The sequence below is a fragment of the Rhipicephalus microplus genome, chromosome 5, assembly GCF_043290135.1.
Source record: "Rhipicephalus microplus isolate Deutch F79 chromosome 5, USDA_Rmic, whole genome shotgun sequence".
NCBI lineage: Eukaryota > Metazoa > Arthropoda > Arachnida > Ixodida > Ixodidae > Rhipicephalus > Rhipicephalus microplus.
The window spans coordinates 179,122,731-179,149,910 of record NC_134704.1 but is presented as its reverse complement, the minus strand read 5'-3'; the positions used below and the strand labels follow the sequence as shown (position 1 = coordinate 179,149,910).

General features: G+C 43.2%; 1 protein-coding gene across 3 annotated transcripts in view; it reads right to left on the bottom strand.

Moving 5' to 3' along the window:
- The window catches only part of Scm (Polycomb protein Scm), a 156,031-nt gene that overhangs the window by 89,325 nt on the left and 39,526 nt on the right, over nt 1-27,180 (bottom strand). For all 3 annotated transcript variants that reach the window (XM_037424887.2, XM_075896244.1, XM_075896243.1), the window contains one exon: nt 21,249-21,450. In XM_037424887.2, coding sequence (XP_037280784.1) covers nt 21,249-21,450 — 202 coding nt within the window. The remainder of the gene's footprint in view (nt 1-21,248; nt 21,451-27,180) is intronic.

Genomic DNA, 27,180 nt, shown 5'->3' with positions numbered 1-27,180 from the left:
CCCCCATATTGTTTTTGGCATCTGCTGGCATTTCCCCGATGATGGCAGTTGTTTGCGTACGTCCGTACCCATTCCGCTTTGCATTCTCGCACTTGGTAAAAAATTTCTGAAGCAACAGTCCTGCGTCACTACAGTGAGCAGTATTCTACAATAAATCCCATGAATAGACATTCTACACAAGCACACGTGGTATAAAATCTACACACATATGGTACACACACACAGGCACACGTGGTATACAATCTACATTTGTCACCTTTTCACAAAGTCACAAAGCACGAAAACTCAGCTGTGTATGAGTACACAAACATTTGTAAGCACATCTTTGCTTCTGACACAGCCGTCGCCCAACCAACTGAATGTGGGAAATACGCAGCCACCACAACTACGTGAAAAACACAATCAACCCTTAGGCCAGTGGCGTAGTCCTAGCGTACAAAATCCAGGAGCCAAGAGACGGATGCAACAGTTCTTTTGGTGCTTCCACGTAAGATCGAACAAAGCGTGGCAGGTCGACCTCTCATTTTCTTTCAAAATTTTTTATATTGTTGCCTGATGAGTGGAAAGAAGAGATCGGCAATTCGTTTTGCCAGAAAAAGTTTTTCGAAGCACAGTAAATCAATAATTATGATGAAGTAGAGTGTCATGCTTACCTGTTCTGCTGTCTATTTCCATTTTGGAGATGAATTACACAAAGTATACAAAAGCTACGCACCTCAAATTTGTTTAGCTAAATTTAGGTATATCGCACTTTTGTTCAATCTCGAAATATACCCTGAAAATCTTCTTTTGCCTACCTTGCAGGCCTGCTGCAGCGGCTGCGATAAAGGCGGAAATGTTGTAGGCCCGTGTGCTCAGATTTGGGTGCACGTTAAAGAACCCCAGGTGGTCTAAATTTCCGGAGCCCTCCACTACGGCGTCTCTCATAATTATATAGTGGTTTTGGGACGTTGAACCCCACATATCAATCAATTACCTTGCAGGCCTCTAATTTAAAAAGAGCATACGACAGAGCGGTAAAAATTCCGCATTATTTTCTCAGCATGCCTATTTATAAAGCTGCATAAGCTTATATTAATAACACTTTTTAATAAAAAGATACAATCGTACTAACTTCAGGAAAACAAGATGCATGGGAAGCTTGTCCCGCCGCGGTGGTCTATTGGTTAAGGTACTCGGCTGCTGACCCACAGGTCGCGGGTTCGAACCCCGGCTGCGGCGGCTGCATTTCTGATGGAGGCAAAAATATTGTAGGCCCGTGTGCTCATATTTGGGTGCACGCTAGAGAACCCCAGGTGGTCGAAATTTCTGGAGCCCTCCACTACGACGTCTCATAATCATATTGTGATTTTGGGACGTTAAACCCCACAAATAAATCAAATCAATGCATGGGAAGCTTTCGACAAAGATAAAAAAAGCCATTTTTAATGTTTCTTAAACTTTCCCCACTTATTCTCATGCAAATCAGCTTTCACAATCAATAACAATATTCTGCATAAAGTGGTTTCCCTTGCAGTTACGGCCCATCAAAAAATGCCCTTGCACAAGGATAGGCAATTGTAGATTGAACTTCCTGCCCACTATACTTCAGTTTCTTAAAAGGCAAGCAGCACTGAAATAGCTGTCGGCAACACTGTGGGATGTGGGATTGACTAGGTCATGGGAGCAACCATGAGTGCGGCATTACCGAGCAAGCAAGCGCGCACAGTCCGACGTGTCCTGGTGTGAAGAGGGCCCATTGAATAAGGGCCTTGCGCAAGACTGAGCACTACATGTGGGTCTGAAGATTGTATGAAATTTGTGATTGCCTATGGCTTTTTGACTTGGCATAATATTGTATTAAGTAATTATATCTTGCTTCTACAAATTAGTAGTGATAAACACAGTAGTCATTGATTACAAATCAGCGTTGTACGCATGTGGTTCATAGGGGTACCGCGGCATCAAGCTGTGATATATGTCGGTAACTCTGCGAAAATATATATTTTTTTTTAAATGAGCTTCTTGTGCTTTGAATGGTAGTCTACTCAATAATTTTGCTGAGCTATAATTTGCTACCATGAAACGCACAAAAGCAGAGCAAAGCGCGAGCGCTATCGGAATCAAATGAAGTGTGAGCAGCGGACTGTGCGCACAGCCACCACAAGTGGTCTGCTATTGTCATCTGAAATGAGCAGGCGCATACAGTTGTCTATAATGTTGCGTTTGTTCTTTTTTGATTTGGCTCCTGGAGTGCCACCTTTATGATTTTCACTGAGATCCATTCGCGCAGCTCAGTTTCTCTGAGGAATGCGGCTATCACCCGCGTGCGGGAAGCGAGCGCTCGCATCTTCCTGGGAAGAGTTTTTGTGGTACTTCTCACTGATGTGACCCTGGTATGACTGGCTCTTGATAAAGTAGGCCGTTCGGCACATGTATATCCGATTTTGCTGATGTTGCGTAGTTATGCGCAGATTCTGTTTTCCTATATATTGCAGTTGGATTGCAATAAACTTTGGTTGTTAGTTCAGTGCTCTGTTCTCGTCTCTTTTATCCCCTCCTGTCGTTTGCGCTGTTAAGCACCTTCTTCGTCTACCAAAGAGCGGGTCACAGGCAACCACCCATGCGCAGGTGAAGAAGGAACTCTTGCAAGACTCCTTACGTAGAATAACACACAGTTTATTTACATATTTACATGTGTGACCAAACTAGGCGTGCTGACATACCTTTAAACGAAACCCGACCGGCCGTAACGTAGGCCCGAGAGATAGCCCCCAGCGCACATGCAGCGCTCCTTTTATATCCTCCGTTCGTACACGTGCATTTTGTCGGACACCGACTGTGCGTCTCAGTGACGCAAATGCACAATCCATGTGGCACACACGAACACCTCTCGCGTTTCTGCTGAACGCAGACCGCGTTTGGAAGCTTTCCGATAAGCGTCCCTTGCAGGCCAAGCCCACGCACTGCTGGTTATAACAGCCCATCCGCCGTCCAAAGAGGCCACCTAAGGGCTGCAGTGGCGCTACTTCCTCAAGTGGCCGTTGTACGTCTTCAGAGGCTTCATGCTGCTTCACCACAAAACATGAATGCACATCACACAACAGATCGCCCAGTAGGCACACTTTGGCATCGCCACAAACAGCACATCCACGCCCGTTTGGTACCAGCAGGCAGTTTCGCAGCTGCCTCGGCCCAGTCCCAATGCCTGGTTGTTTCCTGGTCAAAGATAGAACGCAGGACAGAAAAAGTTCACATTTTGCTGAAGCTCGTTACCGTCCACCTTGCCATGCTGTTGGACCGGTAGGCATAGCTGGACTTCTCTTCAGCCTGGTGAAAAGGGATACACTCTACCCAATACTAATGCTGAGAATACTCGGCTCCCCCGAGATGCCCTAGGTGTAATTTAATGCAAGGCTACTCCCCAATTCCCAGCCTCACAGAAGCCTGCCTATGGTGGTGACCAGCTAAGTAACTTGACGCTCACATGATTCCATCTGAAACCAGGCGGATGAACCTGTTCACATGCTCAAGAGACCCCAGACAGAAACAAGTTTTGAAATAAGCTTCTTGAGAGACATGCCTCAAGACCCGCATTAAACCACGCACATGCTTAAAGAAATTTCCCTTCACGATGCAGAAATGCCGGCGTTCAAATAAAAGTACTTGCTTCGGGACGCACGCAGACAGAAGCGTCCGAATGACCCTGACCTGTACGCACACACTTTCCTTTGGCTCAAACTCAACGTACTCAGGACCTTTGAGGAAGTGCGCGCTGCAACATGAGACACCACGGAAAATGAACCAGCGTCTATGCTGGTTCATTTTACCAGCGGCTATTTGGAAAGTGACGGCTCTTTAAGTAGCCACACGCAACTTAAAGAGCCGTCACTTTCCAAATATTTATTATAACCTTTATCTTTTTCTCCACGTTCACCGCTGAACTGAGTTATAACCCCAACAAGAAAACGCGGCCAAACTTGAACTTTCCCATTTGACGCCATGAAGTGTTTCCTGTGAGGGCGCGGAATGCGGACGAGGAACTTGAGCGACAGCGAATCTGTGACCTTGGCCAATTGCCTGTGTTTACGTGCCAAGCACGTGTGCTGGAATCCTGCCATGCCCAAGTTACATCAGTCATCTAGGGAAGGTTTTGTTCAAATATACAAGTACGCATTGTAGATGCGCTTTTCTTTGCACTACTTTGAACACGCAAAAAGCACAAACAATGTCTGCTACATCTGCACTTCTGATATGCCATGTTAATAGCCCATGGCTGCGATGCGAGCGAAGGGTGGATAAAATAGCGACGCTCCAATACACATTTGTGAAAGTTACCCCCGGTTGTATCGTGATATATTCGTCTGAGGACACGAACACGAGCCCTCTTTACACCCGAACATGCCGGACTGTGCGCACTTGCTTGCTCGGTAATCCCGCACTCATGGCTGCTCCTGTGACCAAATCATTTCTAAATTGGCATCCTCAGGGCAGCCAACAGCTATTTCAGTGCAGCTTTCATTTTAAGAAACTGAAGTACAGGCCTTCATTCTATACTTTGCAGGCAGGAAATCTGATATGCAATTGCTTGTCCTTGCGCAACGGCATTATTTGACGAACGGTAACTGCAAATAAAGCCATATTATGCATGATGCTATTATTGATTGTGAATGCTGATGTGCGGAAGAATAAGTGGTGAAAGTTAAGAAATGGGTTCTCTTTTTTAATTGTCATCAAACTTTCCTTTGCACGCTCCTTTTTAAAACATTTTCATCTTTTTATTAGAAAAAGTTATTAATATATGCTTATTCATATATGTGTTATTAATTTTGCAGTTTTATGAATAGGCATGCTGAGAAAGTAGTGCCAAATTTTCACTTCTCTGTCTTAAAGGGTCACTCACCAGGCCCCATACCAAATTTTAGTTAGACAGTGAAAAGTTGTTGGGTGTCCAATGAGGAACGTTTTGCCACAAACATTTTTCGAATCAGTTCATTACGAGCGGAGAAAACACGTTTTTTAAAGCGGCGCGAAACGAGGGTGAGAGGAGGCGAGCTCGAAACCCTTGCCACTCTTCCGCGTAGCCTTCGCAAGCCAAATCTCTTCCCCACACTCTCTGGCATCCGATCAAGAGGTGACGTGCGCATGACGTGCCCAAACAAGTCCAACCCCCGATTGATTGATTGATTTGTAGGGTTTAACATCCCAAAACCATCATATGATTATGAGAGACGCCGTAGTGAAGGGCTCCGGAAATTTTGACCACCTGGGGTTCTTTAACGTGCACCCAAATCTGAGCACACGGGTCTACAACATTTCCGCCTCCATCGGAAATGCAGCCGCCGCAGCCAGGATTCGAACCCGCGACCTGCGGGTCAGCAGCCGAGTACCTTAGCCACTAGACCACCGCGGCGGGGCAAGTCCAACCCCCGAGCACGCGAGCAGCGTTGCTTTGTTGACCAGCGTTATTTCGTGGTCTTCTGCCTCTTTCTGCGGGGTGGTTTGGAAATGCTGGCTTAGGCGCGGTAGAGTAGATGAGCACAATGAGTGCATGAACGCGTAGGAGTGTTTCATGGCAGTCGTTTGCTCAATGGCCTGACCGCGGGGACACGAATGCATGCGGAACGCTGGCACATTAGCCCCGCATCTCGTAGCATTTAATGGGAACAAATGAAAGAAAAACGCGCACAATTTTTGATTGAGTCTCATTAATAATTTCAAGTTTTATTAATCTCTTAAAGCAACAGATACATAAATTACGCATGTTGTGTTAAATAATTTTTTCCATGTCACGTGGTATACTGTTGACAACGTCAGAGCAGACTCATCTACGTAGAGGACCAACGTCATTGCATTGCCGTGTACGTAGGGTCATTTCTACGCCTATGTCATACCCTCATTCTCTACGCGTGCGCCAGCACAGGGGAGGGGGAGCAGCTTTCATCTTGAAATTTGACCCATTTCCGTGGCGCGTAGCGTTGCAAAGTTTGGCAGACGTCATCATGAACGCCTCGTCTACACATTGCGCTTGTCAACTCAAAATTGTCAAGCCTGGTGAGTGGCCCTTTAAGGCCTTTTTGAAATAAAGGCCAGCAAAGTATGCAAAAACACATTTTCTGGATCGATTTTTGGTTTTCTTTAAATAAATATATCTGCACAACCCAGAAAAATGAAAGATAACTGAATGTAAGCAAAAATACGTACATACTTAGATAAACACATTTGAAGTACATAGCTTTAATGTATTCTGTCCAATTCATCTCCGAAGTCAGACAAAACAGCAGAGCAGGTAAGCGTGGCACTAAACTCTTCTTCACTATTGATTTATTTGCTATGCCGGCAGAACTAATTGCGGACATCTTTTCACTCATCAAGCAACAACAAATAAAATTTTGAAAGAAATTTGAGAGGTAGGCTGGCCATGCTTTGTTCGATCATACGAGAAATCACCCTGGTACATCTCCCTCACTTACTTTTGGTACGGTGATGAGCACGTCTCGCGGCCTCTAGCCTTTGCCCAGATGTGCAGTGGCGAGTGTTCTTCCACAACGCCTAGCAGTCAGGAAAGGCCGACGAACGTGCGTGATTAAAAAAAGACGTTTTGACTGCCCCGACCACTTTTTAAGAGATTTGAAATAGCATTCGTACAATCGGGAAATTAAGTAGAAATTCGGGAGTCTCTTGGACAATTCAAGAGAGTATGGAGTATGTATAAGGAGTAAGGCAGGCAGCTAACTTTTCCGGATCTGACGTCTCATAACGCTACAAAACAAAGTAGTAACAAAAATGATCCTCCTATTATCATTAGTTCGCGAGTTACAGCTAGATGTCTATACACCATGATCGTATACCGAAACCACAATGAGCTAGAAGTAAGTGGTTTCCATCTATATTAATAATATTCCAAATACCTCATGAATTTTATATTTTCTGTTACATAAAAGGATGTCATTATATATAGGTTTGTACATTTAATTGTTTTTAAATTTCTAAAAACGACCACAACGGGGACACAACATGCTCGTGAAATGTTTGCCGTTTACCTTGGCCGGGCTACGTCAGGCATCGTTCTCCATTTCTTTCACATGTCAAAGCTGGAACGTGTGTGTTCTTAGGCCACCTGAACCATACTTAGACCAGCATGGCTAAGTGCAGAACTCAGAAGACAAGGAGCACAACTTTGGTGGAAATGGCTACACGACGACGAGGCTGCCTCCTGACCGCGAGAATGCTTGTGGACATTACGAAAACGTAAGAGGCTCTGCTTTACAATTCTTTGCCCAAGAGAGCAGGCTTGTGGACATTGACAGTCTTTCTTCGATGTTTTCGTCACTGACATTCGCTGGATGCACAAACCCAACGCTGAAGCTTGAGGAGCGCTGTTGCCAAAGGATATGCTCAACCTGTCCGGTCGTGTGAACTGACTGTGGGTTAGAGCATACATTTGATACGTCTAGAAAGCTGGGCTTGCATTGCCAGAGATCACAAACACATGCAGAACGCCAAACTAAAGTCAGCAGATGGGACGAAACAAGCCAGAAAAAAATAGAAGAGCAGCCATATGAATAAAAGGAGACCATAATGCTATTCAAGAAAGATCCACCTATGAATCTGGCGCATTTTAGGACTCTGTGCGAAGTTTGTGACACCTTGTGCCCGCTCTAAAATCTCCTGAATTTGTTCCGAATCACGTGACGCCTACTTTCATAACTTTTTTTTCCTCAGTGCAGGCTTTGAACAGAAATTTTGTACAATGTTTCACCACTTATATATCTGTGCAGTGCATTAGGATAAAAGCGATTGATCGATTAATTTTGAATTCACAGCTGATTTTACAAACAAGCTCAGTCTAAATTGGCACTTTTTCTTAGTCTTTTGGAGCTTTTAACATGACTTCCTTGATATTTACTGTATATCATTTATTCTAGTTCACTGCATAGCTCTAGCCTTTCGTTACAGAAATGCCAAAGCTTTATTGAACTCAGACACCCATAAGTCACTTATCATGGCTGGCATAACTACCACTTTTCATTAAATTTTTGACAAAGATGACTTCACAAAAAATAAACAATCAATATTTTGCACTCTAAATGACTAGGCATGGTAAATGAGACACACTTGTTCTAAAAAAGCAGTTTTTTATTCCTGGCTCCTCCGGTTAAAAACTTTTTTTTTTAGTGGCCTACTACTTCAAAAGCAAAGCATGTGAAATGGTCCGCGAGCGATTCGCACTTATGCCTGCTCAGTTACTGCGTGCCAGCGATCATGACTATGCCCTCTAGACAGATGCTCACAACACCTGCTCGGGCGATTACCCCTTTTACAAAACCCAACTGTAACAGGTTTGAAGAAACCAAAAAAAACCTTGTGTCAGCCCCGTCTTCGGGCATGGACCTTGACGGCTGTCACACTTTGCAGCTAAATTCAGGCTCTGTGGCGTATTACGGTACTGACAAACGAGTTGGACGCAACAGGGGCAGTTTGGCACAGGATGGTGCAAGTAAACAAGTTTGGCATACAATGGTGCAAATGGCACAGCTGTTCAACACCCTGTGCGCAAGGCCCTATCACATGCTGCATCCAATGATGCCAGTAACATGTATACAAGATATAGGAGAGAAACAGTGCAAAAGACGAGAAACCAGGTAAAGAAGGACACATACAAGAATGCTGTATGCGTTGCACCCAGACTACCTGGATTGTCCTTCTTTGCCTGGTTCCTCATATTCAGTGCAGTTTCCCTCCTATATGTACCAAGATGCCCAAGCAACTACTTTAGATACATAGAAGACTACCTGTCCATTTCTTATCACCTCCTACACCGATGTCCAGTGACACTGCACACATTATTAGGCTCTGAACTGGCTATATTGCTTCCAACCCTTGCTATTAATTGCACTGAAACAGGACTTTCAAAAACTGCCTAGGTTAGTGCTAAGAATCAGTACTGCTGATGGTAAGCAGGCAAACCAAATGAAGAGGATCAGGATTTGAGGATAATGCATGCTATGACCTAATGATGTAGTGCCTAAGCATCCGCTTCCTGACACACTTACGTAATTTAGGAAAGAAGGGAAAATTTTAAGCTTGTTTTTTTTTTTTTTTAGCAACAACATTTATGAGAACTAACAGACAATGATGCCAAGGAAAGTATAGGGGACATTATTAGTAATTGTAATGCAAATGTGAGGAAAGAAAAGTGGATGAAAACATAACTTGCTGCTGGTAGGGATGGAGCATGTATGCTTTGAATAACATGTATGCCACTAAATACACAACAAAATACACATATAATTGGCAAGTTCAACAATGATTTATCCCAAGGTGGAATAACATTTGGGATCTTCGATGTTCAGACCTCGGGCAACTCTTTGGCAGCAAAAGCTAGCTAGAGGGTCAGCCATCTAGTTCTGATTGGGGCAGAAAACAGCGTCATGGTCACATGAGTGGATAACTTGAGACAACCCGAAGATGCCTGAATATTGCGAAATCTCACACTGAGACGGCCTGTGTAAACGTACACAAATGCTACTATCGTGGCAGCAAAGCATTGCGCCGGATGCAAGTTTTTTTCAGCATAGTTTCCTTGGAAATATGTGGTTATGTACTCTGAAGAGCTAAAATAATATCCTCGAGCGTATGTACTTGGGGTACAACTCTTTGCATACTCACAAGTTCAATTGCAACTTGCCTCATCCGCAAACAAAACAGCCACCTGGTGCATGCCGCCTTGAGAACAATACAAGGTGGGCTACCGCACCGCTTACGTCTTAACAAGCTCACATCTGCTTAGTACATGTAAGTCGCTGCATAATGCGATGCAACATCTTGCAAAAGTGATGGTGTCCAAACAAAAGCTCAAGAGTACCTGCTCAGCTATCGCATACTACGTTGTACACACGTGTTGACCCGCTTGCATTTTGTCTTAACTCCGCACAGGCGGCGGTATTGGTACCACGAGTGCGCATCATATCTAAAATAAACTGCTACGCAACACGTTTTCAACCTGGTTTTGGCAGATGTTGCCGGTGTTCTTTTGCCATGGCACTACCAGATTATCACGCACCTCAGCTTTCATTTAATCAACTAGCTCATAGCTACCAGATTATAGGCAAATGCCTATTTTGTTTTCTGCGTTCATGTCGTGCCACTTTGATGCATGATCATAAATTTGAGGTTAAGAAGACATTTTGTAGTGTCCTATTATGCCTATTTTTGATCTTTTTGCCTGAATTCCTATGAGCATCTCTAAATGCCTATATTCAAAGTTGGTGCCTATATGAGCACTATTCAACCTCAAATTGTGCTTTCGAGTAGAGTTAGAGACCAGTATTCATGTTAATGGGCAAAATTGAGCTTTCGGAACTCCATGGGGTACAACCTATACTCTATCTCATAAGTTCCTTTCAGCACTGTCAACGCTACAAGGCCTCTTAGCGAATAGAAAGGCCAATCAGCCTGTTATTCATCCACATTGTGTCATCTGCTTTGCATTTTCCCTGCATCTGCTCGCATGCATAGAGAAATGGAGGTGCTTCTGTGTAGCCCCAGGATGATGAAAAACAAATGCGAATCGGTAGACTGTCATCCGGGGAAGTAGAGTGTAGATGAGAAAAAATATCCTTGTGGTTTTTGGGGCGAAGCTTCTTATGCCATCACCTGATCGTCCAGCTATCGTAGTAACTACCGCTCGTATGCGGCTATGTGCTACGGGGGATAGACTTTTAGAGGCGAAGCTCCTTAAGCAGTGGGCCGTGCGTCCTCAATGTATACAGTAGGCAGCCACCTCTCATTTAGTTCTTGGAATGTCCGCCAGATGGTTTAGTTCTTGGAATGTGCGGATAGTGGTACTTGGAGTGTTCACAAGATGGACGGACATACAGACAGATAGACAGACCCACGGAGGGACAGATCGACCCACGATTGGACGGACGGACGCTTTGCCCCACTCATCATCATTCGGTTCGCGGATACTCTGTGATTTTTTGTCTTGTTTGTCCTTTGCTTCTTAAACAGTCACATTTACTTTGCTATAGGTCACAAGAGAAATTTTACCTGGACACTGGAAATGGTTGCGTGCCCAGTGAAAAGCTTTGTACCACTAGAAGTTTTCAATTGGTTCATTAAGAGCCGTGAAAGCATGATGCGAGGAGGTGAGCTTGAGACTTTCGCAACTCGCCCGGTGTAGATTTCACAAGTCATATTCCTTCCTCACCCTCTTGAGTATCGGAGTAACTTGGAGCCGCAGGATCACACGATGCAGAAGGATCAACACGTCGTGCCCACGCAAGGTTACATTCGCATTACATATGCCAGGTCGTGCACACAAGCGGTGTTGTGCCGTTACGGCAATCTCTGTATTCTATGCTGTCTGTTTCTCAGGGATGGATTATCCCTCTATGCACACACGTTTGGGGAAGCTGACATAGATCATATATCCAGAATGGCAACAGCCAAAATACTATTTGGAGCAATTTTCGGAGCAGCAAAATATTACTTTCAGAGCACTAATATCCAAATTTTGAGCAGGTTACAGGAGAAAAATGTACATATTTTTATCATGAAGTAGAAAATTTGGACAAATATAAATAAAAAGGGTTACAATTTAAAAAATAATAAAACATATATAAACTATTCAACATCACCTAAAACTTGCAGTGTGAACATAAGCACTGTTATTACAATGAAAGTAGTATTTTGAACCACCTCGCTGAGCAAACAGTGAAGTCCATATCAGCATTTGCTGCACCTGTCAGATCATCTGACGGACTTTGTGAATTTAAATATAGATCTGCCAAGCTCGTGACCATGAAATTTGGGAGATTCATAAAACTGAGGACCAGGGATAGCGAAAAAAAAAACTATGCACAATTTAGTTTGTTTTTTCAGAGACGCGGAAATGTCATACACTGCTTTATACGATTGCCAGTAGCTTATTTAGATGTCAGTTATTATACTGGTACTCAGAATTATGCGGTGTACAAACGCATCAGTAACCTAGCAAAATGTGCAGTGTCCCTTGAATAGCGTCAACAGCCCCTTCTAAATCTCAATATGCTTTTCTGCTGGGCAGCGGTGTACTGCGGCTAAGGTGGCTTAGGAAGCATTCTTTGCATAGGTTAGAACCAAATCCAAGAAATTGAAATTTTCTGATCGCTGCACTTTCCCCCCACTTCCCACCTTTTTTTATTCTTTCACCCAAGGGGGGGGGGGGGGGGGGGGGTTATATGCCACTTTGGCTCCTTTGCAAAGCGCTTTAAGGTAATGCAACAACGGCGCGCACCAGAACCGTGACAAAAAAACAAGTTTTATGCGCCACTGCTAAGGCAAGCGACGTCTTCACGGGCAGTGCTGGCGTATGCAGCACGTCGAGCTTGTTCACGCGAGGAAGTTTACATTTCTCCTGAAGTGTTAGTGGCTACAGCAATGCATTTTTGTCTTGAAGTTCTTCGTCCCGCCAATAGGTATCTGCTGCGGTCAACAGCGTTGGGCGCACAGCGTTGTTACTTAAACTGGTCATATTTTAAGTACATTCTAGGCACTATAGTTGGGATCTGCGTGTTTTGACAAATGATTAAACTGCAGGTGACCAACAGGGCCTGCATTTCCCGCCGAAATTAGCGCACCTGAGAAAATTTTGAGGCTGGCGGAGCACTTAGGCGCAGCGCGGCGCAATTTCAGCAAATTTCACGGTTTTGGCACAGCTCGGTGGAGCAATCAAAAATTTAATCAAATTGGCACAATTGGCACAGCTGTTGCACCCCAGTGATTCCTTCAAATGATACATAGCATCGCATCGCTACTGAAAATGCTTGAGATGACAAAAAAAAACATCCCAAGTGAATGCTGGCGCCGGCATGATGCGAGAAGGACGAGAACACCAACGCAAACAAAATGGAGGCAGCTTAGTCTCACATCTCGCTCTATATGAAGTTAAAAAAAATAATGCGCATAGATTCCGTTTGTATGTTTCAGTATTTCTGTGAACCTTTATCAGGGTTCGTACAGGTTTCCAAAGCGAAAATTAAAGGACATTCAAGGAATTTCCAGGACCTGTTGCAAGTTTTTTTAAGGACTCAAGGCGGCAAGCTAAGTTAGAATTTTTTGCTCTAAAATTTCCAAAAATGACCAATTTTATTGCACCTATAATAAATATATTATTACTAAAATTGTGACAAAAAAATGTAGTCTTAACTTCTCGCACCCTTTCCCTCACTTTCCATAGGGAGAGGGCATATTGCAGTATCAAAAAGTTACAAGCTGATGGGCTTCAACGCCTGTGTGTAGCCACGCCTCAAAAGGGTGGTGCCACAATATTTGTGGCTTGTGTGCTCTTTGCTGCAAGCTTTAATTATAGCTCCAACGAGCATGATACACGCACCAAGATTCATTTATTCTCACTATATAATTTGTGGCCTTATTGATATAGACAATTTTCAGTTCCTGTTTGTGGGCACCAAGTTGGGCACGTACGTAGCAGTGTAGCTGACTTACTCATGTGATCACAAAGCTTTGCACCCCGCATGCTGAGTATCGCCAGCTCGCGCACACGTGTCACATAACCACCTGCAAAACAAACGCGCTGCTAGCTGCAGCAGCCGTGATGCTTTGCCGGTATGTATGTGGCAAAAGTCCGGAGGCCACTCACCTGACTACAGATCTGGTCTGACGTCACTAGAACTTTCGTTGCCCTTCCTAGAGAGCTACGTCTGTGTTGGACGCGCTCGCGATGGGCCTCGATAAGGAGAATGAGCATTTAGGTACACTTGGGAAGTGACTTAATATATATTCTTAAACCCACACGGTGCTTGATATAGCCTTGAAATTTGATGGCACCACCCCATTAAAAGCCAAGTCCAGCGATTTTTCGACCATAATGGTGCTTTTATGTTCCTGAGACACTTTTCTGACGCGCCCAATAGCTGAAATGCACAACCAATTCAAAAATAATTTTTAAAGAGCGAAAAACCGTAATACCGACACCGAAACTCAACTGAGTGCGCCTCTACGTGTGACAATCATTTGCCCGGACCTGCCTGATTGCGCATAATGCCCGCCAAATGGCACTACCAGTCTACACCGACCGCCATGATCGTCTAGAACACTGTTATGATGAATGTATGCCGAATCGTAAGCGGCTCACAACACAACACCACTTGCCACCAATCGCACACACACCAACTCGGAAAAGGAATCCATAACAGACAAGGAGACGCTACAGTGGCACATCAGTTCCGTCACTTCCGCCAGGTAAAACTGATTTTCCCATGCACAATGTTGCAATTAATTCTGGAAAGCGAGGTGAGCGTTTCGAGGCTAGCTATAAAATACATTTAAAAAGAATCTGCAAAACTCTCAAGCTTGCAATTTAGCATGAATGGTGCAAACGTGTATATGAACGTACCCAGTCAATTTCGCAGAGATCTATGGACCTCGAAAAATCACTGGAGTAGGCCTTTAAAAGCGTTGACTTGTGCACAGTTGACACAGCACGTTGCTCAACAACCAAGAAGTAACAACTGTGACAATGCTTAATTTACATTTATACTGTGGATACACGTGTGTTCTTTTCTAGCATCCTTATTGGTTTGTTCAAGCAGCACGCTCCAAGTGTCGAGCTGTGACAGTTGTTCATCGGCACGCATCCTGTGCGCTTTTTCTTTATGCGTCCTTTGTGCTTGACAGGTGCGCCGCATGTATGGAATTGCTTACCCTTCTTCATGTGACATTCTAATTTCTTGCTATCGCATTCACTGCTTCACCCTTGCAACAAAACTTTTTTTCACAAGCATTTTTGCAAAATAGGACCACGTGCGCCCACGCGGCATTACTGCTTGGGAAATAGAAAGTTTCACACCAATCTACCACATATAAGGAGGTCGCGATGTCGATATGAGAGTGCACTGCACACAGAATTGACTGATATATGGTGTTTATTGGCGCAAGGGCCACGTGATGACCAAAGAGCGCCAGCACATGAGACAAAAGATATGGGCAATGGGTATGATGACAGGCTGTATAGTGGCATGAAATTCCTCCCACTAAAGGCAAATTAAACATAAAGTTATTAAAATCATGAGAGTGACATGAAATGTGTAATGTCAAAATGAGCAACTAATAGTTCCGATAATAAATATATAGCGATATGATGCAGCACCAATGTCTCTGAAAAGCCCTACTTTACATGGGCCACGAGACAAGTGCTTTGTAGTGTATCTACCACAGCAGCGAGCTCTCTTCAGAGGTCGAGCTGCAGAATACCAGGATAGATAACATGAAAGTTACGAACATCATTTAAAAACGTGAGAAATGACTGATGTTTGAAGAAAGGATCCCTACCGATGAACATCGATGGATGAAGTGGTATTCATTCTTGGTAGAGTAATGGGAAGTGCTTTTTTCTTCAAGTGTGTAATTCCTTCCATTGTATTAAAAGGTGGATAATGGTGAGTGGCTCGCCGCCTTTCTCGCACATGGGTGGATCACCACCGGACAGAAGATACAAATGTGTACTGTGTGTATGCCCTAATCTTAACCTTGTCAGTGTTACGTGTGTATGGCGTGACTTCGATACTGGCGACCAATTACCAAGGTGTGGCTTAATAACATGTAGTTTATTTTCTGTTAGGCTATCCCATGTGCTTTGCTAATGAGCTCTGAGCTATCGTTTGAGGAAAGGTTTCAGGTCAAGTGCAGGAATCGCTAAGGACGTAACGGCAGTGTTTTCGTGAACGGATCCAGCTAGCTGGTCTACCAACACATAACCTTGGACCTCGAAGTGCCCTGGCACCCTGGCACCCTGTGCATAAAAGTGAGCAAAGTGAGTAAAGTGAGTCAAGGATGGGGTTTTGGTGTTTTTTATAAGTTTTCAGAGCTTTTACTAATCTTAAGTGCATTACTGCTTAAAAAATGGGGAGTTTGACACACCGATCTACGACATTTAGGAGGTCGCGATATCGATATGGGAATGCACTGCTCGCGAAATTCAAGGACTATCAAGGATGGCAAAAAATTCCAGGACATTCAAGGGCGATGAAAATGAATTTATCAAATTTAAGGGTTTTTAAGGATTTCAAGGACCTGTACGAATCCTGTTTATACTTCTATCCATGCAACAGATTGTGCAAATTACACATGTCGCCTCGAAAAATGTTCGCAGTGTTCGCACTAATTATGACGTACGCAAAACCATTCCTTGTTATATAATTCACCTCCACCACGTTGGGCGTGCCCTTGAGATGAAAGTCAAGCAGCGTTCAGTCTTACATTTCACTTCTTTCTGGTGCGCATCTATAGCATTGCAAATCTTGGCACATGAGATTGTGAGCGTCCAGGTGCATGCATTTCTCTTGCCTGCTCGAAATTCTCCAACCTAGGGCCCTTTAAGGTGTTCACAGACAGAAGAGAAATTGAACCAGTGCCGTTAGACCAAGTTAGTACGAGGAAAAAAGATCCCTCTGGCCTATTAGCGCTCTGGCTATTTGCTCTTGTGTTGCCCTTCTCAGTCATGTCGAAAAGAAAGAGACCCAGGAGCGTGTTTTGAATAAGGTGGACACTTATCCCACCATGCTGGACTAGAAAAAGAGAGACCGTGTTCTGCAAACCTTGCGGGAAGAAAATCGCGTGGTGCTAAATCATTGGCGCCTTTGTACCATCATAAACTAAAACATTTCTGTTTGCTTTCCAGTCATAGACACAGATCTCACACACATTCTTTCGAAAATTTCAATTTTGTCAAAGTTTATTGAGGCTATATTTACGATCTTGGGGGCCTAGAACACTGTATTGCCCGCTTATTTTTTTGTCATCAAAAACATGGCTTTTTAGTGCCTATCAATCCGGCCTCATGTCATAACCGTACATACTACACGGCATTATCAATAAGAGGTGAAAAAAAGACAACGCTGGCGATCGAATATGCAATGGAAGAGTGTAAACATTTCTGAACCTGTCTCCATGTTTTTTTTCCCTTGTTTTTTTTTTTCCCCATGTGACGTATCATGGCATAGTATACCAAATATACTGGCCTGTAATTTGAAGTACGGTGGCACGCTGTTCGCGACCAGTGAGCATCACACATCTAAAACAACTGTCGTGATCTCTATTATTATTATTCAATTAGGGCATTCTGTCACCATCCAAAACTGAATAGTCAGATTTGTCTTTCTCTGTCCATGTGTTTTCATGAGCTATAAAAATTTATTTATGTTATTTTATTTATCTATTTATACAATACTGCAGACCCTATTTGGGTCCAAGCAGGAGGGCAAATACATGAATATAAATATATATATATATATAGGTATATGTATATATACATGAACAGCAATCACAAAAAAAAAAATGAAAGGAGAAAGTCACAACTAAGTAAGATGTACACTGAAGAAATACGAAAAACATAATCAATGAAAACAACGTCAGAAAGAAATAACAAAAGTAAGAACACATTGCATGAGCATAAACATTTGCCTATACCCCCGCAAGACGCTTGAAATACAAAAAAAAAGAATTGAAATACAAAAAAAAGGAACACTAAAAATAAGAAATGAAAGATTAATCAACATGACAATGGCGAAACATCCAGTAGATATATGTTCAATGGAATCTGCGCTTATTAGTTGTGATAAATGCAGATTATTCCAATCGTTTATGGTGCGCGGAAAGAAAGAATATTTGAAAAGGCTAGTTCTGGTCTTATATGGTCTTAAAGAAAATTCGTGACGATGCCGTGTTCGATGTGCTGCAAGTGATGTCACATATGCGTGTGGGTTCAGAGAGAAAGAGTTGTTTTTCAGTTGATAGAGAAATTTTAGCCTGTGTATTTTCCTTCAAAGCTGAAGTGTCTGGATATTATGTTGTTTCATTAGGCTAGTGGGAGAGTCAGTTATTCTATATTTAGAAAAAATGAACCTAACTGCTCTGCGTTGAATCATCTCTAGAGCGTTTATGTTAGTTTTTGTGTAGGGATCCCATACGATGCTTGCATATTCTAGTTTCGGGCGAATGAGTGAAATGTAGGCTAGCATTTTAGTATAATGAAGAGTGTGCTTTAGTTTGTGCCTGAGGTTACACAGTTTTTTGAAGGAGGAGTTACATATGTTGGAAATGTGGTTATTCCAACTTAGGTCACTAGTTATCATGATTCCAAGATACTTGTATTGGTTTACTTTGGTGAGCGGTGTAGATCCTAGGTTATAAGCAAACAACATCATATTAATTTTTTTTTGTTATAGACATGTAGACTGTTTTTTCCTTGTTCAATTTCATACCCCATTGCCCGCACCACGACAAGATGTTTTGAAGGTTAGAATTAAGCATTAATTGATCATTAAAAGAACAAACTTTGTTAAACATTATACAATCGTCTGCAAATAGCCTAATGTGAATAGGGGGAAAAGTTTCGTTAACGATGTCATTTATATATATTAGAAATAGTAAAGGTCCCAAAACACTACCCTGGGGTACTCCAGACGTTACTGAAAGTTCATTAGAAGAGTAATTACCGATTGAGACAAACTGCGATTATACAGATAAGCTGCTACCCAGTTAACTATGTATGCGGGAAGGTTAATTGACTGCAGTTTTTCAATAAGTTTACTGTGAGGAACAAGGTCAAACGCTTCCTTAAAGTCCAGAAATATCACGTCGATTTGGCTCGACTTGTCAAGTGTACTAGCAAAGTAGTGAATAATTGTCGTTAATTGTGTTACAGTCGATAACCCTTTGCAAAAACCATGCTGGTGAGGAGAAAGTATATTGTTATCATTTAGAAACTTTGATATTTCTTTAGCAATAATATGTTCAACTAATTTGCAGCACGTGGACGTTAATGAAATGGGTCCATAATTGCTTACTTGTGCTGCGTCGCCCTTTTTCGGAATGGGAACGACACCCGCCGTAGCCAATCTGCAGGAAGAATAGCTGACGACAACGAGGAACGAAAAATGATTACCAAAAAGGGGGCTAACGCTTCGGCATATCTGCGCAGAAAGGCATTCGGTATATTGTCTGGTCCTGGAGTTGATTTAATTTTAAGGTTCAGTAACATTGATACCAAACCTGGTTGTGATACAATATCAGTGTTCGAGTCACATGGCAAGCGATTTGGGTTTACAATGGTATTAGAACTAGAAAATACACTTTGAAAATAATTATTAAAGCGCTCTGCGATACATTGCTTATCGACGACGACGAGGCCTTCGTGAACGATTTGGTCAATTGAGTTTTTTTTTCCTGCTTATAAAAGACCAAAATTTTTGGGGTGCCGTGCGAATGAAGTTTGGCAACGTGTGGTGGAAATACCAGCGCTTAGCTAGCTGTACTTCAAGGTTTAATTTATCTTGCATTTGGTGAATAATCACACGGGAGGCCCGCCGTCGCCTTAGGCGTTTTACTTTCCTTTTGAGGTGCAAGATTTCTCTCGTTATCCAAGGAGTAGTTTTCGATGCTTTTTTAGTTTTGTTGGGAATAAAGTTGCTAAGACAGTAAGCAATAATTTGTTTTAACTCATCCCAAAGTACAGCTTTGAAAATTATCAAGGCATAGTTCCAAATAATCCAAGACACTTTCATCTCTGGCACGAGAGAAATCTTTAACCATTATCGTTTTACATTTGCTGGTGTTTGGTACCTTCAAAGAAAAAGAACAGTATGCTAGGTTGTGATCAGAAATTCTGGGATCAACAGATATAGAAAAGTTTTCTAATGAACGACTAATAAACACAAGGTCCAGTATGGATGCTGACATACCACAGGTGCGCGTTGGCTGTTTAACTATCTGATCCAGATTGTGAGATAGGATGATGTCATGCAAATATTGTAAATGTGAATTATTCGCGGTGCAAAAAAATCTGTTTTCCCAATCGACATCTGGCAGATTAAAATCACCTATAAGAAGAACCTTATCGTTTGCGAAAGATGCCATATGCGTAAAGAGATCGCGAAAGAATTCGGTGGGAGAGTCAGGTGCTCGATAAGCGGCAAAAAGTAAGAATGATTTATCCTAGCAAGAAAACTTTAGTGACACGGTTTCTAAGTTATCAGCCTGTCGTAATGGGGTAGCGGCTATAGTGTTTTTTAACAAAACAGCCACCCCGCCCCCCCTAGTACTTCTGTCACGGCGATACGCACTGTACGACGGAGGAAACACAACTGCATCTTCAATATTATCATGCAGCCAAGTTTCCGTTATGACAACTACATGAGGGTTGTAACTTAAAATAGTAGCCTCGAGGCTTTCCGATTTATTAACGACACTGCGGGCATTAATGTTTAAAACACGAAGTTCTTTAAATTCAGAGGAGGCCTCCGCCGAGGAAAGTCAAGTATTTCTGGTACTGTTTTGACGACCGTCGATTTTGACCCTCAAGTCGGTAGGACATACCAATACGGCCAAAACGCTACATTATGTATAGTCAAGTTATGAAAAAGTTCACAAATGAAAACATTCGACAGAGAAAAATAGCTAGTTTGACCACAATCCCCTTCGCTAAGCGCACAAAAAGCAGGCACGGCACCCCAATGACTGCTATGAAAAAAATTTACGCGAGGTTGTCTCCATGCGTGCTTTTACGAATGTGTACATAACTTCTGGGGCATGTGCACAATGCAGTTAGCATGCAACAGCTCGCTGCATTGTTCACAAAAGAAAGATTCACAGAAAACATAACAAAAACGATACACAGGAGCATAAAATGCTCACCGCCACTTATAATCACCCTATCTCGCACAGCGGAACAGGCTTTAGAAGATAAAATCAGGAGTAATGACATGCAAAAACCTAGTCCCAAGCACCAGCATTGCAATCCGTCGAGTCCTCAATAACATGGTGCTAAGTGCGTATCATTTCTTTTCAGCATCTGATAGCCCAAAATCTTCCACATAGCTTCAACGACTAAATTGTTCTAGATGCTTCCGGGGACCCTCGGGCTCCCCGTGGGTCGCCAGAACCGTCCAACATAAGAAAAATGAATGCCAACTGGAAGTGTGCCGTGGGAGGGACAGAGCAACAGAAAAAAACAAGCGCGCTCTGGCTGGCTCTGGCAGTCCGCAGGTAGCCAGAAGTTTAAAATCAAGGAGCCCTATAGGGAGGAGTGTTAGTCCAGTAGTGAATAAAGAGCAGGCTAAGAATGATGATGATGATGAAGCAGAAACTGAGGAGAGTGCGCACAACTTGCGTGCATCTCAGCCACTGTTCACGAGGGTGGCTTCAGAGTTGGAGACAAGACAACACGAGCATGTCTCAAGGACCTCCCTTCATTCGGCACTCACCAGAGCTTTCGTACTGGTATTGTATCTGGTTGGTCCCGTGAGGCTTGAGCTTGCTGGACCGGTCTGCAGTGGCCATGGCTGTGGGGTCTCTCAAGCGGTACTTGTCTAGGCACTCGGTGCTGCAGAACTCTCGTAGCTGCCCATGGTCGTCCAGGTGCACTGAGGCGCCACGGATTACAATCTCACAAAGGGCGCATGCCACCTGCAAAGAAGACGTTCCTGCAGTTGTCATGTACAGGCATGTCGCCCGCAGTTTTTGCTTCTGCCAGAAAACACCATCAGACACATCAGAACTAAAAACCTGTCAAGAATACTCCACACCCCAGCTCCTAATAATCCCTTTCTTCTTTTTTTACCTTTACCCTCACTTTTTACAGCTTTCACATTCTGCTACGTACAATGGAACATTGTTAATATGTAACTGCCAGAATGGCGGCATTACTACGCAATGAACGTACTACACATTAAAGGGGCCCTCTAACACTTTTCACGACCTCATTGTTTTACATGTTTTTCTAGCTGTTTGCGTACACTGAAGGCTTAAGAGATAAGTGCCGCAAGAACAGCAGCAATAGGGGCATGCAATGCAAAGTTATTCAGCGTAGAGATATCAAAATACAATGAAATAGATGCGTACCCTCAAATCAATTTTCACAGGATCACCTAACCGTGTTTCCGTCGCCCTGTGACATCGGAAGGCTGCCTAATCAAATGAACTAATAGCTCCAGCGTACAGAAAGCTTGCATGCCATATTGCCCATCATTTCCAATGTATATTAAGGACGCTATTGTAATGGTAACAAATAATATGGTACTTGAAGAGGGAACGACATGTGCAAAACGAGGCAGCTCGCAAACGCTTCTATAATGTATTGTAGCTTTACTGATCTTCCTTCTTGCGATGGCGTCTTTATACCAATGCTCTTACATATTTTGTTTTCTTTCAGTTTCTTCAAACAACAGTGCTGGAGCGTCCCAGGCAGGCTTCCTCCAGCACAGTGGCGTTCGGCGCTTTCTTCGACCGGCTTTGCAGTTTTCAAGCTGAATAAGACGGACAGCTTTATTCTCTTCTGTGTTCAGTGAAAAACCATGCTAGATAAAAAAGAAATGTAAAAGTAATCCCTACTTTGATGCAACCGTGTGGCTAGGGTTACGTACGTAACTGGAAGCACCGCAATCATAATGTCCAGATGTAACTATAGCCAGCGCTATTTTTACGTCCAGACGTAACTATAGCCAGCACTATTGTTACGTCCAGCCATAACTATAGCCAATGATAGCGCTACGTCGGCTAGGTGCAGACATAACTATAGCCACTGCTTGTGTTACGTCTACGGTACCATGGTGACGTTGGCACCTGCTATGGTAACGTTTAGCACTGCCGCTTGCCGAATTAAGCGGTCATAAGCTCAGATTCACAGATTTACCGGAATCACTAGCGTGTTGAAAGCTGCGTGCCTGACTTTTTTGCGTATCAGCAGCTCTGTTGAGGCAGACCAGCTGACGAACTTTTGGAAGACGTTGCCGGTACCACTCTACCGTATCGGGTGCTGCCTTTTCGTTAGCTTCCTTGAAGTAGTCAACAAGCGGAGCAATCATGATGGAACCCTGCCCACACCGCGGTCAGTGGTAAACAGTGGCTCTCCAACTGGATGCAAGTACGGTTTGCGTGCCGTGCTGATGTATAAAACATTCACTAGGGTTATGCCCATACGGTAACAGTTGTTACAGCTGTCCCACGTCGCGACATGTAAATATCTCGTCGTCCGAAAACCACATCTGCCTGTTTTCAATGGCACAGCCCGCGCCAATGTAGCATCTACAAAGGTGTTCTGTGGAAGTATCTCTAAATGTTGGCCTGCGCAGCCTACTTGTAGCGCATTGCCACTTGTAGAAGCCTGTAGTCGCAATATTAGGCTACAGGTGACAGCAGCGATTTTGGAAGAATTTATCATGATTTTAGATACATTACCATGAATAAGTCTTGGTTGATAACGTAGTTTACATTATTTCAGAACCTCTCATTCATTTTGCACTGATATTGAGCATTTATAACCTGTTTTAAGCCTGCATTGACCACAGCACGATCGCGTCACATCAGACAGTGGATCGACGACACGTACACATGAAATATAGATTAATATAGATTGCGGTTATTGTTGAGCGACAAAAAAGACATTCATCTGACTCGTTATATATATATTTTTAGGGGTGTAATGATAAAAACACGAAAAAATCACCTCAGAAAACAAAACGAATTGTCACTGAGGCCATTGAGTTTTCTGTGGAAAACTCTATGACTCATAGAGTTAATACACATACTCAACAGGAAAAGCTCCCAATAGCACCCATGCTGGGATAATCTCGCGGTGCGTTTTCGTCGCTAACACTTACTATTTTGCTACAGCAGAACTGTACGACGCTGTAGCAACATGGTTTTGCGCATCCGCCGTGGCCACGAAGGCTATTTTCTTTAAGAAAAAAAGTATATAAGCGATACCCTTGCAACATTAATGCTGCACTGTTTAAGAAAATACTTGCACAAAAAAGGTAAAAAATAAATTTTTAATAGGGCTTGAACCAAAGACTTTGCCATCCTGCACGTGCTGCGTTAGCGGACTACGGCACTGCTGCCAATCAGATTGATGGTTTAACAAGCCGGTTTTGCACTGTTGTCATGCTGGACGTAACTTTAACAGCTTCTACCGTTACGTCTACACATAGCTTTCGCGAAAGGTGAAAGTTACGCGCAGCCGTAACGATGATTAGCTGCTAAGGTTACGTCCGTCGTGTGGTTCACAAAATGCACTTGAGTTTGATAATCACTTGGCAGTCTAGGACGCTTGCTCGTGTCTCACTGGGATAATCTTACTTTGCGGTGCGCTTGCTACAGCAGAACTATACAGCGCTATAGCAACGCAGTTTTGCGCGTCCACCGTGGCCACGAAGGCTACTTTCTTTGAGAAAAAAAAAATTTATAAGCGGTGCCCTTAAAACATTAATGCTGCACCATTTAGAAGAATACTGGCACAAAAAAATAAATGAAAGTAAAATATGTGATTGGGCTTGAACGAACGACCTCACCGTCCTGCACGAGCTGCGTTAGCCGACTATGCCACTGCTGCCGATCGGTTTCGATGAGTTTAACTAGCCGGTAACTCTAACTTGTCTCATTTTTACGTCATGACGTAACTTTAACGGTTTCTATTGTTACGTCTAGACGTAACGCTAGACCCTCCGTTGATGCAATACCACGATAACATCTAATGTTACCTTTATCCAATCACAAGTCTGAGTCTTCTGTTGTCATTTTAGGTCGCAATAATACTTTCAGGGGTGCCCCAAGGCTCAGTATTGGGACCACTATTGTTTCTCCTCTATATCAATGACATCAGTAGTGTGGCGGCAGAAGAGGGTGTCCAAGTTAAACTTTTTGCAGACGACTGCCTAATCTACGCCACAATTACCAAGTTAGATGACCAATTGAAAGTTCAGAATTGTTTGAAAAAGTTAGATAATTGGTGTAGGAAATGGAAAATGTCAATAAATTATTCTAAATCTACATATACACACATCAGTAAAAGGAAAACTATCCATTCCTTTCCGTACAGCATTGGTGGACACTTGTTGGTGCATGCGCAACAGTTCAAGTATCTCGGGGTAACAATTACGCGAAAATTGTCATGGACTGAACATATAGATAACGTTTGCACGATAGCCTATCAAAAGTTGTACATATTGAGGAAAAAACTGGAACATGCATCGCATGACGTAAAACATATTGCATACACCACCTTCATTAGGACGATACTAGAATACTCAGCCGTTGTTTGGAGTCCCCATCAAGCGACCCTTAAGAAGAAGCTGGAAAGAATACAAAGACTGGCGGCGCGTTTTATTTGTTCAATATACCGAAGAAAGGAATCGGTCACGCTGATGTTACAGAGATGCAACTTAGATACTCTTGAACTGCGGAGAAAAAAATATAGGCTGAAGGTATTCTTCCAAATAATTCACGATCAACTTAAGATTGATAAGTTCAAATATTTACACCCCCCAGGCAAAATAAATCCCCGAACTAACCACGATTGCGTCATAAAACCATACCAAACAAATACTGACATGTTTCGATATTCTTTCTTCCCGGATGTCGTAGAAATGTGGAACAAACTACCAAACGCAATTGTTGTTTTAAACAATGTCACCGACTTCAAAAATGCTGTAGAGGCACACTTACGAGATTGTTGAGTTTGATGTAAGCGACCTCATGTCCATTATTTTGGAATATGTCAGTGAATTTTGAATTGTTATTTTGTATTCTGAATTGTATTAATGAAATACCTGTTTTCATTGTGAAGTGCCGAGTGTTACGCAACTTTATGTACCTTGTACATTTTTTATGTATGTAATTGTATTGTCCTCTCTGTTATGACCCTCTTGGAGGGTTGACAGTATTAAATAAAAAATAAAATAACTCTGGTGAGTGCCATTACGACTTATGCAATCAGCACCAATGTTTTCTAGCGTTAGAGGGCCCCTTTAACCACCAGATGCAAATTTGCATCTACTGATGCCTGCCATCGCCACCAACAAAGGAATGAATGCAGTGCCACAGCAAATCTTTCCTAATGTGCCCACCATGAAGCCATTTCTTCCTTTTTGCCGAAGTGCAGAAAAGATTCTACCATTCTCGCACGCGGCGGCGAGTTCAAGGTGAATTTCCAAACTACTGCAGAGCCCGGGAGAACAGGCGTAATTGACTGTCCTCGATAAATGTGCTCTGCAATCTGCTTTTAAGCAAAAATTGATAGTTTATTTAAACACGGTATGGCCACAGAGAGCTAAATGACCTACTGGCTAGTTGCGTGCAATGCTCTGCCTACTTAGCACATGCCATGACTGCCAATCTGCTTGCTGTAAAATACGCCCACTCCACTTTAGACCATGCCCAGATGGAGCGAGAACAATACGCCCACTCCACTTTGGACCATGCCCAGATGGAGCGAGAACGAGAGAGGTGAACATAAAGGAAAGACAGGGACGTTAACTAGAAGAAAACTCCGGTTTGGCACCCTGTGTTTGGGATGGGGAAAAATTAGTCTGTTGGGTTAACACGGTGATGACAAGATGTTTGCAAACGATGTGCACTCCGCAATGCTCTAGCACTCCTGACTGCGGATGGAGGCACATTTGGGCTAATGTTCAATAAATGTCCGCGGTATGGTTACGACAGCACTTGCTTGATGTACCGTTAGTGTGTTAGCGTCAATGCTGGAAGGTTTCTCGGTGTCCACGACCCGCAATGCTGAACTTCGTGACAGTGAGTTGCTTGCGCTTCTGCGAAGCCATGCATGCCTGAACACAGTCTCATGCGAGGCAGCAGCGAACGAAGGTCCTGCGCATTAAGTTAGTCACCTATTGAAAGCATGCAGTAGGCTCAAAGCGGCACTACGCCAGATGCTCGCCTGAGCAGATAGCTGGGGATGCTTACTGTGAGAATGCTTTCTGTCGGCAATAAGTCATACCAGCGCGTTCGTCAGTGGTCGCCACCTCAGCTTAGTTCCCCCCCCCCCCCCGATAATTATCCACGACTGCATCGCAGCGATCGCACATACCTCTGGATACTTAAGCAGCCAATCTTCACACTTATCAAAATGACGGAAAGCTGTTTGCGGCACATTATGGCTTCGTGGAAACGAAGTTCAGCAGAGCAGTAAACATTCATGGTGCAACATATTATCATGGTATGCAGTTGGCACGCACTAACTCGTAGGCATGAGACAAACCCTAGTGCTTCAGGGGATATGCGGGTTGAAAAATGCAAGTTTTCTAAGAAATTACTGATTTTTCTTCTTCACCTGTTTTGTCGAGATTAGTACCTCTACTGTGCTGAAAACAAACTTACAAAAATTCATATTGGGAATCAACTGTA